The sequence below is a fragment of the Apis cerana genome, linkage group LG9 (assembly GCF_029169275.1).
Source record: "Apis cerana isolate GH-2021 linkage group LG9, AcerK_1.0, whole genome shotgun sequence".
Lineage (NCBI taxonomy): Eukaryota > Metazoa > Arthropoda > Insecta > Hymenoptera > Apidae > Apis > Apis cerana.
This window is the reverse complement of record NC_083860.1, coordinates 10,624,777-10,641,794: the sequence shown is the minus strand read 5'-3', so window position 1 is coordinate 10,641,794 and position 17,018 is coordinate 10,624,777. Positions and strand designations below refer to the sequence as shown.

General features: G+C 25.5%; 4 protein-coding genes across 8 annotated transcripts; 1 reads left to right on the top strand and 3 right to left on the bottom strand.

The window, feature by feature from the left end:
- Window positions 1-291: 291 nt before the first annotated feature.
- LOC107997479 (mini-chromosome maintenance complex-binding protein) lies at window positions 292-3,356 on the bottom strand. The gene is made up of 8 exons (XM_017056089.3): window positions 2,949-3,356; window positions 2,560-2,837; window positions 1,968-2,288; window positions 1,528-1,850; window positions 1,267-1,446; window positions 938-1,181; window positions 672-845; window positions 292-562 (listed from the first exon to the last, which is right to left on the bottom strand). The coding sequence occupies exons 1-8, from the start codon at window positions 2,953-2,955 to the stop codon at window positions 377-379; spliced, it is 1,713 nt and encodes a 570-aa protein (XP_016911578.1). The 5' UTR covers window positions 2,956-3,356; the 3' UTR covers window positions 292-376.
- Window positions 3,357-3,886: 530 nt separating this feature from the next.
- LOC107997487 (NF-kappa-B inhibitor cactus-like) lies at window positions 3,887-6,014 on the bottom strand. The gene is made up of 3 exons (XM_017056100.3): window positions 5,333-6,014; window positions 4,468-4,817; window positions 3,887-4,316 (listed from the first exon to the last, which is right to left on the bottom strand). Exons 1-3 carry the CDS (start codon window positions 5,650-5,652, stop codon window positions 4,042-4,044), a joined length of 945 nt encoding a protein of 314 aa, XP_016911589.1. The 5' UTR covers window positions 5,653-6,014; the 3' UTR covers window positions 3,887-4,041.
- A 1,126-nt stretch (window positions 6,015-7,140) lies between these two features.
- On the top strand, window positions 7,141-10,609 carry LOC107997484 (p21-activated protein kinase-interacting protein 1-like). 2 transcript variants are annotated; one of them, XM_062079565.1, is made up of 4 exons: window positions 7,141-7,269; window positions 7,917-8,079; window positions 8,158-8,902; window positions 9,174-10,609. In XM_062079565.1, exons 1-4 carry the CDS (start codon window positions 7,237-7,239, stop codon window positions 9,700-9,702), a joined length of 1,470 nt encoding a protein of 489 aa, XP_061935549.1. In that variant the 5' UTR covers window positions 7,141-7,236; the 3' UTR covers window positions 9,703-10,609. The 2 variants fall into 2 exon arrangements, with proteins under 2 accessions (XP_061935549.1, XP_016911585.2); XM_017056096.3 differs by having other exon boundaries at window positions 7,209-7,431.
- On the bottom strand, window positions 9,720-17,006 carry LOC107997557 (endothelin-converting enzyme 1-like). Of its 4 annotated transcripts, XM_017056244.3 has the most exons (18): window positions 16,614-16,812; window positions 16,383-16,398; window positions 15,714-15,765; window positions 13,740-13,798; window positions 13,502-13,680; window positions 13,054-13,299; window positions 12,709-12,914; window positions 12,425-12,601; window positions 12,256-12,354; window positions 12,032-12,176; window positions 11,704-11,918; window positions 11,440-11,616; window positions 11,212-11,374; window positions 11,075-11,123; window positions 10,922-10,989; window positions 10,665-10,801; window positions 10,369-10,533; window positions 9,720-10,144 (listed from the first exon to the last, which is right to left on the bottom strand). In XM_017056244.3, exons 3-18 carry the CDS (start codon window positions 15,723-15,725, stop codon window positions 9,968-9,970), a joined length of 2,274 nt encoding a protein of 757 aa, XP_016911733.1. In that variant the 5' UTR covers window positions 15,726-15,765; window positions 16,383-16,398; window positions 16,614-16,812; the 3' UTR covers window positions 9,720-9,967. The 4 variants fall into 4 exon arrangements, with proteins under 4 accessions (XP_016911733.1, XP_016911732.1, XP_061935541.1 ...); XM_017056243.3 differs by lacking the exons at window positions 16,383-16,398; window positions 16,614-16,812 and adding an exon at window positions 16,819-17,006; XM_062079557.1 differs by having other exon boundaries at window positions 15,714-15,768; window positions 16,388-16,812.
- Window positions 17,007-17,018: the final 12 nt, after the last annotated feature.

Here is a 17,018-nt window from a genome sequence, read left to right as displayed (position 1 = left end):
CTTGAAAATATTTCGAAATTGACAATATTTTTTAAGAATCAACTATGAAAATAAAAATAATGCTATTTCCATTTTCCAGAGAAGGAAATATTATTTTAAATATACATAGTATATGATGAATAAAGCAAAATGGAATTTAGCAAATATGTAAATTAATAATATATACGTAAATATTATTTTTTATAATATACATTCTAATATTATTTTTTAGACATGTATTAGCAAATTATTTGCATAATAATGATTGATAATTAATAATAATAAATTATTAGGCTGAATTAAATAATAAAATTTTTAGTAAAAAATTTTTTATTAAGATATATAAAAAAAATAATCTAGGCTTATACTAATTTTTTAATTTTCAATTGAATTAAATTTATTTTTTTTCTGGTAATCTATTTAATCTTTCTATTTCCATTTGGACTGCTTTTTTCCAATATTCTATAGTTAAGGTATTTGATCCATATGACAAAGATAGTAATCTAGACAATACCATTAATGAGTGTAAATTATCAACATTTTTGTTTATTTGTTTCCATTGTACGAAATCATTTTGAATTTCCTAATGAAAAACAAATACAATCATATCACAAGCATATCAAAATTATATATTTTTTTATGTATGTATAATGAAATATTTTAACAAAATATGGATAATTTCTAAAAGTTACCTTTATAACGTCTTCATCATTTAATTCGAATTTCGAATCCCGTATTATTTCTAAATACTGTCGAATATTTATCAATCGATTTTCATCTTTTAAATATTGCTCCGCAATTTCTTTTACTTGAGAATATAAATTTTCCGATTCTGAATCTATTTTTAGAATTATTTGAGTTTGACACTAAAATGAACATATACTATTCATAATTAATCTAATTCATTCATAATAATTCAATCATAATAAATACTATTATATATAAATTTTTTTCATACCGGAATAAAAGATTTAGCTTCCGATAAAATTAATACTGGAATATCAGTTTCATATTCTATTTTATAAAATTTAAAATCATATGTCACTTTTTGAAAGTTAATCAAATCGCAAATCGCATTGTAATTTTCTCTTCCAGCTTGTGTTATTTGACCAGCAGTTAATCCTGTTTCATCTATTATAAGATGTGTATTGTCACTCAGTTGAAGAACTCCACTAGTTAGTCTATTACATTCATAATCTTTCCTAATAATAAAAAAAATATATCATAAATTAGATTAATATTAATTCTTATATGAAAAAAATTGTATTTAAATTAATATTTACTTACTTTGGTATTAAATTCAAATCATTTAAATTCTCCAAAGTAATTTCCAATAAATGACTTTTTTTAACAAGTAAATTTAAAAATTTATATAAATCTTTTGGAAATTCTTTATATTTAATCACAGGGAAATGTGTTATATTTAAGGGATAAGTACCAAGACAAAAGTAATCTCTTCTCATATAACTAAAATAATAGTTTTAAAAACCTATTAATCAAATTTTTATCGTGAAATAATAAAAAAAATAATAAATTAAATATATTTACACTGAGGAAAGTAAATGACAGATTAAATAATCTGCAGCTAAATGATCTCCGAACAGAAGTTCACTTAATATTAAATGAAGATCATTTCTTATTAACTCTGCTTTAGACATTACTTCTGAGACAATTTTTATGTCTTGTTTAATTGATTGGATTATTTTTATAGCATGTAATCGCGGAACAAGAGATGCAGGTGGATGATGAACAGTTATTTCAGCTTCTGTCATAGTTTCATCTGAATGAACAATATTTAAAAAAGGATCCAGAGATATAAAACCTATTATTTCAATAATTTGATTTAGCTTTAAAGTCATATCTTCATATATCTGTAATTTAATATAAAAAAATATAAATTATATAATAGCAAATTTCACATATGATTTATATAATATAAAAATTGTTAATATTATATGAAGTATAAATATTAAAAATTCATTAATAACCTTTACAATACAAGCTTTACCATCATTTATAGGAATAGGAAAATTTAATATATATTCTTCTGAAACTAAAGATTGCCTATCATATTCTATTTTCTTATTATCATCAATTTTTTCTTTCTTTCGTATTGATTCTGAACAATCCATAAGTTCACAATTATCTTCATCTAAATTTCTTTTATATCTATTAATTAATTTTGAACAATGTAATTGCTTGTATGTTTTCTTTTCCCAATCATTTAAACCTGGAATTGATATTACAATACATGTGTGTCTTTCTGAATTTTGATTCTTTTCCGACTCCAACAAAATTGTTTCATGTGGCTAAGAAACATATACAATAAAATTATTAAATTTTAAATAAAGATATTAAAAATATATTTGTATTATATAATTTTTAAATATTTATATAAAATAATAATGTAGGCAGTTATATACATGAAATAAGCTGTTCTTTTCACATTTCACACCTGAAACTACCATATATTTACTATAAGCCTCATTGATATATATCCATATAATTTTAATATTAATATGGACAAAAGAAAATTTTAAAAGGCTTTATGAAATAAAATTTTAATATGAAAATAATTACCAAACATTTTGCTGTATCTATATACATTCCAGATTTGAGCTCAAATGTTTCAGTTTGATTATTCTTCACTTCATATTGTTGTAAATAATATTCAGGATCATGCATATCTTGAATCATCCCTTTAAATCGGACTAATTGTTTATCTTTGAATTCATGAAGAGGGGCATTATTTAGCAATGGAATTTCATCTAAAATATCTAAATTTTCCAAAATTATATTACAATTCGATTGATTTGCAATAAAGTAATCAGGTGTCCAATCTGTTATTTTAAGTGAAGCTAAAATAAAATTAACACTTAATATACTCTTAATATTTATTTTTTGATTAATTTTATTCAACAATGATTTAATAATAGCATAAAAGTATTTTAATAAAAAAACGTACTTACAAATCATTATAAAGTTATAACACAAATGCTAAATCTCTGCTGAAATCAATTATAAAATAACCTCGAAAAATCTTATTAAATAAGAAAATATATCAAAGAAATAAAAAAAATATAAATATCCACTAAATACAATTATACATTTTTGATTATTCATAAACTTCAAATATTTAAATAAAAGATTTAAGACATAAAATACTCTTTTAGATATCTATATACAGAAGTATAGTAACTAGTAGTACTTTTCCTTTAAAAAGAAAATTCCATAAATTTAACAGATATTAGAGCCATCTTTTGAGCATATATATAAATTTTACACTAATATAGACAAAGAAGAACAAATAGCAAAAGAAAGATAGAGATATGTTAAAAATTTTGGAATCAACGCCATTTTCAGAGTGCCGCAAATGAAACACAAATATAAACAGGAATAACAAAAAAGAAGGATATAGATAAAATAAGAAATGTTCATCATTGTTCATCAATGCCATTTTTTAAATGTCAAAAACATCTTTCTAAAAACATTCAAAATATAACGCTTCAATTATTATTCCACTTTAAGCAAAGAATAAATGTTATCTGATTTTTAAATTATCTTTGACATTCGAGAGATAATATTATTATTCTTTTCTTATTTTATTTTTATCCTCCTTTTATTATTTACTTTTTTTGTGTATATTTATATTTTGTTTACTGTACTTCGAAGATGACTCTTTCAAAATAATAATCTCTATTCTTTTTTCGTTATTATATTTTTTCGTTTCTATATTTACTTTTGATGTTTTACTATGATTATAAATACAATTAAATGCATTTCCTTTTTATAATATATTATAATTTTTAATGTAAAAAATAGAGATATATTTTCTTATTTTAGAATATATAAAGTCTAAAATAGTGATTTGGCAAAATATAATTAATATTAATATTAATATACCAAATAATGAACAAAATTAATTTAATTTATTAATTTACAATTGATTATTAATTGATATTAATTAATTGGTAGTTATACAACAAAAGTTAATAATTTTTTTAAGATTATTGATTAATTGCGAAATCATCATTGTCAAATTCTCAATCAGAAGATAATTCGTTAACGTTTCTTTGTTAATATTTTTGTATATTGACTATTAGAATTTCGAGCTAACTGATATGCTGTCTTTCCAGCATAGTTTTTTGTACTTAAACAAGTCTTGCTTTTTTGAAGAAGAAACGTAATTATTGATTCATATCCTCGTTCTACAGCTAGATGAAGGGCAGTCCTTCCTGTCAAACCCTCCCTGGCTTCAACATTCGCACCACAATCTATCAGAAGTTGTACAAGCTCTATATAATTCGATGAAGTGGCAATGTGTATACACATTTGTCCTATAATATAAGATATTTTATATATAATTAATATTTATAATAATATAATAATATATATAATTCATTTAATATTTTAAATAAATGTTTTATTTGAAGCAATGTTTAACAAAAAAAGACTGAAGAATAATAAAACAAAAAGTTGATCAATTACCTTCATAATTCCGTATCTCAAGATTTGGGGGTAAGTTAGGTATTTTTATTCCAGGACGAAGATAATAATATTCTATAGAATTTAAAGGACTAACGAGAGCAAGTGCCGTTTGAAAATCGCCGATCGAACATGACAAATGAAGCGGTGTGTTTCCACGATAATTTGTCATTTCTGGATTTGCACCTGCCAGAATTAATTCTCTAATAATCCTCGGTTGCTTTGCCAATACAGCCAAGTGTAAAGGTGATTGACCATCACTATTTAAGGCATTTAAAAGCTCAAGTTCTGTCGTTCTTATCATGGCACACGCAGACTCTGCAAGACCTTGCATTATGGTCCAATGAAGTAGTCTGAAAAAAAACGAATTATTAATGACAAATACAATTTTTTTTCATTTATTGATAATTAAAATATCGATTACATATAATGATATAAAATATTTTGTTATATATATATTGATAAAAAAAATGATATCATTGTATGTGATTTCCCATGTGATTACAAAAAATACAATCAAATCTTAATTTATTTATTTTTTTATTTACTTTATTTATTTAACTCTATTAACTTTTTTGATTGTTTTTAGCATCAATCAATAATAGTAGAATTTAGTCTGTTCCATTTAAATTTTCATTATTCACAGTAACAATTGATAAATGAAATTAATGGTAAATGAAACATAGTATCAAAATAATTTATATATTAAAAAGATATAATTTTTGAACTAATTAATTTCTAAATTTAAAATTAATATAGATTCTATTCATGAAATATTTTTATAAGTCAAAAATAATTCTAAGTCCTTCTTTGATAATTCTTTGATAATTCTTCAACTATAAATTATTGTATTGTATTGAATACTTACGGATCACCTTTATGAGTTTGTATATAATTGCCCTGCCATAGTTCATTCAATATAAGTTGCTCATGTTCATATTGCTTCCTGTTTTCAATATTTCCGGAATACGTTTCGATAATAGGTTCCATTCCATTATTTATAAACTGATTTAAATCTTTGTTTAAGTCAAAATTTGTATCATATACTGATGATTGATAATTATATTGCGGATTTTGGAAATTTTCATATGTAGGATCGATACAATTTGAATAATAATTTTCGTACATTTCTTGTTGAGGATAGTAATAATAATCTATTGGTAACCATTCAAAATACCCATTCCACATCTTTGTTTTTTATTAATATTCAATTACTATATGAAATTCACTTTTTTTCTCACTCGTGATAAATACAAACACTATATTTATACTTTTTTAAAATTTCGATGTTACGTATCTTTTCAAAGGAATAGTTAGAAACGATCTTTATAATTTCGTTTGATTCTTTTCTCCTTGAATAAAAATATCTTTATTTTTATTTCATCCGTCCATAATTATATTTTACCTTAGAAATAAAAATTTTTTTAACGACAGAGGTTGGATAAATAAAAATTTGCTTATTCAAAAAAAAAACAAATAATTGTCAACTTTGTACAAAAACTCTGCTCATTGCGCTTCCTGAGGACGAACTAATCGAATATAAACTGACGCGCCAAATATTTTAGGATGGTAATGTCTTAGACACGAGTGGAGGGGGAAAGTAAAATTCATGGGAATAGGAAAACTCATTACTTCATAGATAGTAATAATGCATATAAAAGATAAGGGAGTTATAATTTATCTTTTCAAACTGTTTAAAAGATAAAAATTTATTCTAAAATTTATTTGAAATTTTTAATTTTTTTCTAAAACGAAGAATTTTTTAATTTAAATTCTAGTTTAAATTTTAGCGAATTTTAATTCAAAAAAATTTTCAAAAATTGTACAATGAAAACTCCATTTCATAAGTTTTAAGTTTTAAGTTTTAAGTTTGGAAGTGGGAAAAAGGTAAATATACCTGAATATATTGTAAGATTTCGGACAAGGAACAATCAAGGAAAGTCATGTACTTTTTCTTTAATAAAATAGAAGAACCGTTTTAAGTGACCGTTATAAATGAACGGTTAAATCCTTTGGAAAATCTAAATATTAGGATTATTGAAAATTTAAAAAAAAAATTTATTATGATTCACGAATATTATTCATTAATTATATTAAATTAATATTATTCATTAATTTATTTATTTATATATTAATGCTTTGAGAGAAAAATTGAAAATAATTTAGAACATAATAAATTTTAGTATAAATTTAGTATTAATTTAGAACATAATAAATTTTATTTGAAATATAATTAGTTTTTATTATAATAAAAGAAAGTATGAGTGAGAGAATGAGAATGAGAGTGAAAGTGAAAGTAAGTGAGCGTGTATGTGTGTGTGTGTGGGGGAGCGTGCGAGCAGGCAGGCGAGAGAGTGAGTGAGTGAGTGAGTGAGTGAGTGAGTGAGTGTGTGTGTGTGTGTGTGTGTGTGTGTGTGTGTGTGTGTGAGAGAGAGAGAGAGAGAGAGAGAGAGAGAGAGAGAGAGAGAGAGAGAGAATAAAAAGTTTCTATATAAAATGTATATATATTTTGTTTACAATTATAAAAAATCGTTTTTTCTAATTAATTTGTAGTATTACAAGAAAATTTAATTATATTTTCAATTAAACTAAACATCATTAAAATTATTCTTATTCTATATTGTATTGATAATTTTTATGATAAAAAGAAAATTGATTTTAATTTTTATATAAAAAAAAAATGCATATTATAACTATTCTATAATTATAATTCGTCTATGAATTTCATGAACTACAATATGGTTGGATATCTAGAAACATGATAAATCATGAATGCCGGTAACAGTAGTCATAATAATTGTCATTGTAAGTTTAAATGCACGTGCGAAAGATATGATTTTATAATTATAATAACATAACTTATATACATTAGATATTTTAAATTCAATCATGCCAGATTTATTTGAAGTAATTGTAGGAACGTACGAGCAATATTTGCTCGGTTACAAAGTAAATAATATCGTTAATGTAAGAATGTTTCTCTTTATTATTTAATTGTAGGTTATATTCGATGTTTAAACACGGTTTTAAAATGAATTACTTAATCTGACATGTATACCAATATTTTTTATAAATGTATATATTATAAAATTAATCGATAACAATTATCTGTCATATATTATATGTTAGAAAAATTTCGATTTATTTGTAATGAATATTTTATAAATTTAATGATTGAACGATCTAAGTTAATTCTAATTATACAATTATTTATATATTTTTTTTATATTTTTTTTACCTACATAAAATGATTATATTTTGTTCAAATAAATTTTTCTTAATAAAATATTTTTTGTACATTTGTGTGATTTTTACATAAAAATTAATGTAGCAAAGACATTAAATTATTATATTTTTCAATTAAAATGCAATATTGACAACTGATATAACTTTTATATTTTTTTATATTTTTTTAATTTCATATTTTATTAAAAAGTTTGATAATTTTTCAGGAATATAAAATGGAAAAGACTTTCGCAACTCATAGTCATAGCAGTAGTATACGTAGTGTTGCGAGTAATAAATATTATTTAGCTTCTGGTGGAGCAGATGATTCTGTTTATTTATATGATTTGCGTCACAGAGTAGAATCAGGTAGATTAATACATCATAATGGTAAGTATAATCTTACATAATTGTTTTCTGCTCAATATGTATTAATTTTATATAAATATTACTTATATGTTTATGCAGATACCATTAATTGTATCGCATTTACACCTGAAGCATCTCATCTATTTTCATGTAGTAATGATGGAACTATAGCTGCGGTTCGATGTGGAAATTGGCAATTGGAAAAACATTGGCAAAAACCACATAAAGGTTTAGCAGTTAATACTTTAGCTATTCATCCAACAGGAAAAATAGCATTGTCTACTGGAGCAGATGGCATTCTTCGTACTTGGAATCTAGTTAAAGGAAGACAAGCATATGCTATAAATTTAGTACCAAGATTGAAATTAGATGCAAAAAATGTAAATGTTCTTAAATGGAGTCCTAATGGAGAAAAATATTTAATGGCTGTGAACCAAAAAATAGATGTATATTCTGTAGAATTAGCAGGAATCGATACCGAAATTGAATTTGATTCAAAAATTGTTTGTGTAGAATTTTTACAAGATGATTTAATTGCTGTTGGCTTGGAAAATGGTCAAATCAAATTTTACGATCTTGAAAAATCCGTGCAAACTGTAGAAGCAATTGCACATGATATAAGAGTGAAATGTATGGCTTTCAAGAAGGATTTATTAGTTACAGCTTGCAGTTCTGGAGAAATTAAACTATGGAAATATAGCAAACACAAATTAAATATGATAAAAAAGGTTAATTGTGGTGCTCGAATTACTTGTTTGTCTCTTGCAATGTTATATGAGAATCTTGTGTTTGATAATAAATTATCAAAAGAGGAACAAAAAATACAGAAAAAAGAGAAATTTTCGTAAGTAATATTTTATTATTTTTTTTTTAAATTATGATGATTTTACTTTATTTATCATTTATGTTTTTTAAATAGATACTTTTTTATAGTATTGTGTCAATTATATTTTTTAGAACTATTTTAATTGATTAAAGAAGAATTTAAATATTGCGAAAAAAAATATAATATTCTATTAAGATAAAATAAATAGTCATAAATTTGGATTATTTTAATATTTCAAACATATCTTTATTATAAATATACTCATATACATATATATTTTTATATTTAGGCTTCGGCAAGAAGTTGTTATTGAGAATGAAAGTGATTTGGATGAAACAATTATAAATAATGCTTCTCAATTATTGAAAAAAAAATTAAAAAAGAAAAGAAGTATAGAAGAGGTACAAAATCCAAATATTCCAAATAGAAAGAAGAACAAATCAATTGTAAAAAAGAAAAAGGCAGAAAATGATGTAATATTTGAGTTTACACCGAAAAAAAAAAGTAAATTGTCGAACAATAGTGATGATTGCAATTACGTTGATGATAAAAATAAAAAGAAAGAAATTTTTTCAAATAAGAAAAAAAAGAAACGTTTTATATCTTTGGAAGAAAATAATAATATACCTTCTAAAAAAAAAACAAATTGTGAATTGACTGAAAAAATTTTGAAACGGAATAATATAACATTCAATCAATCAAAAATAAAATCGATAAAATCAAAAGAAAATGATGAAGTTCCTGTGAAAAAAAGAAAAAAGGAAATAATTGTAAAAGATAACGGAACGATTCTAAAGAAAAAAAAAAGAAAACAATGAAATAATGAATTATGCTATTTCAATTTAAAGATATTATATTTGCATTCTGTATGATATTTACAGAAAATAAATTTTACTATAGAAAATATTTAAAATACTAATTTAAGTTAAACATTATTTTTTATAAATCAGTCAATATTTAATTTTTATTGTTTGCGTATTTTTATTATAAATATTATATAATACGCAAGACTAGTAGAAAATAATGTTGAAAAAACAACAAGTTTTAAATAATGTTTGATTATATACTCCGCATAGATTAATTTTACCACAAAATACATTTTCGAGATGGATTCATAGGACTTCCATTCGGGCAGTTCCATGCTTTTGCGAATTCCGCATTGTTTGATAAAGTTCCTATAACTCTGAAGTGATTTGGCGCATGAACTCCTTGTATCAATTTAGATTTTAATGCTCCATTTGTGTAATTTCCACACCAAACCTATGAAACAAATACATATCTATTTAATAATATTCTCATTGTATAACATAATCATATATATAACGTACTATGTCATAAATATATGTATTTATAAAAAATATCAAATTTAATCATTCTGAAAAATTATTGTGTATATGAAGGTAATATTTTAAATTCACGAATAATATTTTTAATAAATGACAAAATATTTAAAAAAAATTGTTATTATTTATAAATGTACTTACTTGTGCAAAACCTATAAAAAATAATTGTTCTTGATTATAATTGGCAAGACCGGGTAAAATTAGTTGATCGGTATTTCTTTTTTGAAATCGTTGATATGCTCTGTAAGCTTCTCGTATACCACCGTTATCTGCTATATTCTCTCCTTGTGTATTAATACCATTTACCTAAAGAACATTAAACATTTCACCGAATAAGAAATATATGTATAAGAGAAAATAAATGTATTCATTTTGATATAAATATATTTGATATATATTTATTTCTTTTTATTTCTCAGAAGAACAGTGACACTCACCGTGAAATTATGACCTAACTCTGGCAAATGATAGTTACTGTATTGCTTGATTATACATTGGACCTTTTCATGATAATGTCGTAACGTCTGATTACTCCACCACTGTTTAATATTTCCATTCTCATCATATCTACGACCTGTTGTGCATAATTATTTTATTTTTTTCTTATAAATTTTATCCTTTTACAAGATTTATCTAATCGTTTACAATTGATAATAGATACACATGATACATAAATCAATTTTCAATACATTACCTTGATCATCAAATCCATGAGTTAATTCGTGACCCATAATTGCACCCATGGCACCATAGTTGATAGACCTATAAAACATATTTTGTTAAGTTTTAATTATATGTTCAAAATTTAATTGAGAATCGTCAATCAATGCCATACATTGATACATACTCTAAGCCATTTCCATAGAAAGGAGGATGCAGAATACCAGCTGGAAAAGCTGTAAATTAAAAAAGCAAAGTAATAGATTATTGCAGAAATACAAAGTGATAAGATGTTATTAAAAAAAAATATTATTTAATACTTACTAACTGAATTTAATATTGTACTGTAAAACGCATTTACTGTTGTGCCAGTCGATATCCATCGATTTTTGTTTGGTTTTTTACGCAAATTATTTAAACTTTTCTTAATTGCAACATCAGTTAGTATTAAAAATGTATCAAATAGTCGTCCAGGTATAACATTCATCTGAAATAGAGAATTCATTTTTTAATCTTCTTAAGTTTTAATTTAATTGAGACGTGAATACTTACCTCTTCGTAAAATTTATTTAATTTTTTCGAATTAGTAATCCAATCCGGAATTCCTACAAACGGTCTAATGGCATGCAACTTTCTATGAGCTTGAATTTTCGTATCAGCGTCCATCCAATCTAATTCGGTCACCATCTCGTCAAATGCTGCCTTAATATCGAGCAACATTTCTAGAGCCTGTAAATCTGTTATCTTTTCTTTTTCTATTTCTATCACTTAAATATATATATATATCAAAAATAAAAAAATCGTGTCACACTAAACCTTTTGTCGAGACCGATCGTCAAAATATTTTTGCGCGTAAATGTAACTGAGAGCCATGCCAAAGTTTGCGTTTGCACTTAAAGTACAGGCTTTCCATCTCGATGTTTCCTCCTTTAAACCAAAAACTTTTTGCGAAAATTGAAAACCGAGATCACGGAATCGTTGTAACGTCAATGGAGAAATTCCTGCGTAAGTAATCCACCATATGAATCGCACTGAAATATTTTAACTATTAATTATAATATAATTAATATAATTGATCGATATGACTCAAAATATAGTCATTTATATCTAAGATTTTACAATAAAATAATTGATGTATGTATACCTATTGTAGCGAATGGAGTGACTGTTAACAGTTTAGGTAATTCCTGCAAATATTTTAGATCCATTACAATTACACGATCCATTTTAGTATCTATTGTCACGTTTGTATTATCAAAAACTGCTTCCAAATATTTAGTCCAATTCCACTGAAATAAATCAATTAAAAAAAATTTCATAAATTTTATTTAATAATTTCTTGTTGATATATTGCTCTTTATAATTTACCTGTTGCACATGCAAATCTGTCCACTGTTGTAGTTCGTCAATACTGAAATCGTAAATAAGATGATTTACGCTCCTTCTTTCTTCCGGCGTTGCCATAATCTAAACAAATGAGTACAATTCGTAAGAATATTTATTTGCTTAAATTCAGCAAAATGAGCAAAATACTCACACGCGCGACATTTGTGGTAAAATTTAAAATTTCATTGGCAAATTCAATGCTTCTATTCCCTACGCCTGCCAATTCGACCATATTTTTTATATAATTTTTATATTCTATTAACTCCGACCGAAAGCGCAACGGATCAACAAGATAACGTTCGCTAAATCCTGGTGACACTTGTTCTATCTAAAATTATCTAGGTCAGTTGAAGACTAATATTTGAGATTTCAGTGTCTAATAACAATATGACTATATACATGTAATCAAAAGAATCATTGCTCCTATGGACTTACCATTATCTTGTTTTTTGTTGTGTCTCGTATATCTTCACTAATGTACAATTTGATAAAAAGATTCAGTCCTAAAACTCGATGCGCTCTTCCAACAATATATGAAATGTCCAAGGGCAATGTTTCATTTTTAAAAAGCGGATCTCTTGGTAATCCGAGCCTGTCTAACGTTTCATAGATAGGTTTCAATCCCATAGCTTCGACGCTTGCTAAAAATAACTCGTATTACATACTTAAATTCATTATTACTTGTACGAGTTTCCTCGTTTTGTAATTACCAGCATATTTTTCTTTCTTTTTTTTTTTCTATTATTTATTTAGAATTATAATCGATCGGTTTTTCCTTACTTGTGTTCATACAAGTTTTGTATAAAGCCCTAGCCAATTTAACCGGTCTCAAATTGTTTTCATCGTCTGATTCCTCGAGCAAAATTCTCAGATTTTCTAATAATCGTTCTCTGAGAAAGCTCAATTGATCCCAAGAAGTCTGACTCTGCGGTATAGGATTTTTTGAAACCCAACCGCTGCAAGCAAATTTGTAGAAATCTTGGCAAGGATCGACCGATCTGTTCATCGCATCTATTATCCTGGCGGCTGGAACGATCAATAAATTTTATCTTCATATTAAATGTGATTATCCGATTATCATTGTGAATAGACGCAAGATCAATGTGAATATAAATTATCCTTATGTAAGGATAATTCGAATTGAAATGTAATATTTCTGTGTGTTCGATTACATTACAAGGTGAAACTGAAGGTGGGGAAAAGAAGGAAAACCTTGATTTCACGGTACCTGTCCTCACGCATTCCTCCGTCTGGCACATCTCATTGTATTTCTCTTTATGAAAAATAGATATTTGCAAGGCTAACGTTGCGAGCAATCCAACCACGATTACAGTTAATATACCAATAATTATAGCCAATTTTCTTCCATTCTTAATTAATTTCTTCTTACCCTTTGCCTCGTATTGCCTGTTAATGTAATATTTTATAATGCAAATTTATTTCTAAAGGCATAAACTGATAATTACCACGAAAGTATAGAGTCATTCGCCGTATATCTTTCATTATTCACTTCCGGATCGTTTACCTATAAAAATAAAAATAATAATGATTTTGTCTGATAAAGGAAAGATTATTTGATATTATAACGCAAGAAATTGTCGGCATATCCTTTATAATTGTCTCTATAATTGCGATCTAAGAAAGCAGCAAAATAGATATCCCATTTCGATGATGTTACGCTTAAAGATGTACTCTAAAGATGTACCTTGGCCTAGAATCGTTGAAATTACTTTAGCATTATTTTCCCTGCCTTTAATCTAGATTCCAACCTTTACTTCTTTTTCCATTTATAGATTAAATAAGAACATGGAGTAATTACGTATAGATATTGCCACTGGTAGTTTAGTAAACTATTAGTAAATCTTTTAGCTAATCTTTTATAATTTGTTGGGACTACAGACAAATGTATTATCAACGAACATTGCAAAATCTAATGAAAAATGGAGAAATATTTTTGATTACCGGATACCATAACATCAAAAATTTTAATCATCAGTTGTATTGTTAATTGATAATTTACAAGTACGGTATATCTTTCAACAAATATATAATAGCTTAGAATGCAATCTCTGGAATAAACTAATAGAAGATAATAGATTTTTTAAATAAAAAAAAAGAAAACATGCCACAATATGAAATAGTTTGTGATGGCAATTAATAAGTATATGTACATTCGTGTATGTGTATGATAACTTCTCTATCTATTTGTTCATATATCACAAGACCAGAACTATGCTATCAGAAATATTCTTCACACTCTAATTGTAATTCGATATTATATGGTTGCATCATAAAGAACGAAAATCGTATTGTAAAATTATTTTGATTTATAAAAAAAAATTGAAAACTATTAAAAAAATGAAAAAAAGTTAGATAAAAAAGAAAAAAATATTGTCCTATATTGGGAGATATTCAATGATCGAAACAAAAAAATAATCAACAATGGTTATAGAGATATAAAGAGTTTAGAGAAGACATTTCGATTTTATATCATTCAGAAATTGTAAATTAAGTGGGAAGATATGGGAGCGAATAATCTTAAAAGATATAATAAGACGTAGCACAGACTATGTAGCAGACAGTTTGAACATTGTGTTCTTTTTTGACTCCCGCATGCTACAAATAGAAAGAACGCTTAGATGGATAATCTGCATATGCTTTAACATAAATGAAAAGTTAAGTGGAGCAAATATGATTTTCGAGAGTAAAATTTATTATGTAAATTTATTACTGTTTATTATATATTTATAGAAATATTCTAACTTTTTCATAGGAAATGTTGAATTTATTTACTCGTAATACGTTTTCACCAAAGTAATCAAAATCAAACCGAAAGATCATAAAATTAACATTGAATTGCTTCCAAGAAACGGTCAAGTCTCTAATATTGATCCTCATTATATGTGTTTTTATGCACGTATCTTCAGAGAATTATGCAATTATAAAATACATTGTATGTACATAAATCAAATTATATAATGATATCAAAACAAATTTGTATTAATAATCATGATTAAATTTGCCATATTCGCAGTAATTTTTCTTTGAGTTAAGCAAAAAAATGAATTTGATTATTAAGAAAAAAAAATATAGAATCATTATTAATCGTAAACATATAGATAGAAGATATGACGATGATGCGTGATGCGATTTATTCAAGGCGTTGCGATGCTGCAGCTTTTGTCTTGTATATTTTATGTATACGTATGACAATGAACGATCAAACAAGAGAAAAAAGAAAGAAGAATAAAAAGTAGGAACAACAGCTATTGTCTCTTTTCAAAAAACAAAACAATTATTATAATCACAAGTCCGACTATTTGACGTGTTGTGTGTCATGTGCTATGTATTATGCATGTGTATATATGCAAGTACACATAAATATACATGTATATTCGGATGAAAAAAATATTTGAAATTCGTCAAGGTTGTTGTCTCACCTTGTATCTCATTTTTCATTCCCTTTGTCTTTTTTCAGTCGATTGATTTCGTCTGAAACAAAAAACAATCAAAGTCATCTTACATAGAGATATTATATGTAAAAATACATGTATTTATTTTTACAAATAGTTATAATAATTAAAATTATATGATTGATACTTTTTATAATATTCTATGTATGCCATTTTTTAAAAAGCATTTTTCTTAATATATTTTTGAAATTAATTATTAATAAAAATGTTAGTTTCAAATTTAAATCTTTTGATATTTGCAGTTATGTCAAGAAGCTGAAGAAAAAAGAAAATAGAAGAAGATAAATATAGAAAAATTTGCGAATTTTTCACAATATGACAAGTATATCTCTTTGATTCGAAATTAACTATGGCTATTTTTATTTAGAACCCTCTCTTTCGGAAGGATTACGGTTCATCGAACGTAAAGCAAAAAGGGAAGGGAATGGCCGAGTAGATGTTTACAAAGAAACACGTGCTCACGTTCTAAAGTTCTGAGTTCATTGCCAATGGTTACTTCCTTTCATTCGTATCGTGATATGATCATTTTTTAAAATAAAATTTGTCTTAGTTGGTTAAAATAATTAAATGATTAAATAACACAATATCAGAATATACGATGTTTTTATTATCAAATAATCAATTCATCACACTCACCTGTGTTTTTTGTATTCTTAAAAAGTTAGATTTAGAAAAATATTAATATTGTTTCATATCAATAATTGTTTTCATATGTTTTCTCTTTATCTCATATATCTTCATTAATTCATAATTAATTGTACAGAATCGAGATTGAAAGAGAAAACATGAATGAAAAATAATCAGAAGTGTATAAACAAAAAAAATGAATAAGTATGATGTTCGCGAAATAAAATAGCCTTTTATTACGGTCAAATCAACTTGTCACAATCATTAGATCGTATGATCGCTAATACCGCACTCGTTTTTTCCTTCTTTTTTCTTTTCGTTTCAATTTTCGATTCAATATATATAACGATTGGGATTTGTATTTAGTATTTGAACATTTTGAAACTCGGAGAAAAAATAATACAACTCGAAAGCGATCGTAAACCAAACTGTTCTTTCGACTTACAAACCAACGTAGTATAATCTTCGAATCCCCTACCACTTCCGCGCCACGAAACCATCATCCAGGAACGGATTCTCTCTGATTTTGCTTTAGATGAAACAGTGATCAATTCTCGATCATTTCAGCGCGGGCTTTCTTCGATTATCTGCGAGACGTGCCGTACTGCCCTCTTGTGTTGCTTGCCTCTCGATCGACTGAGACGT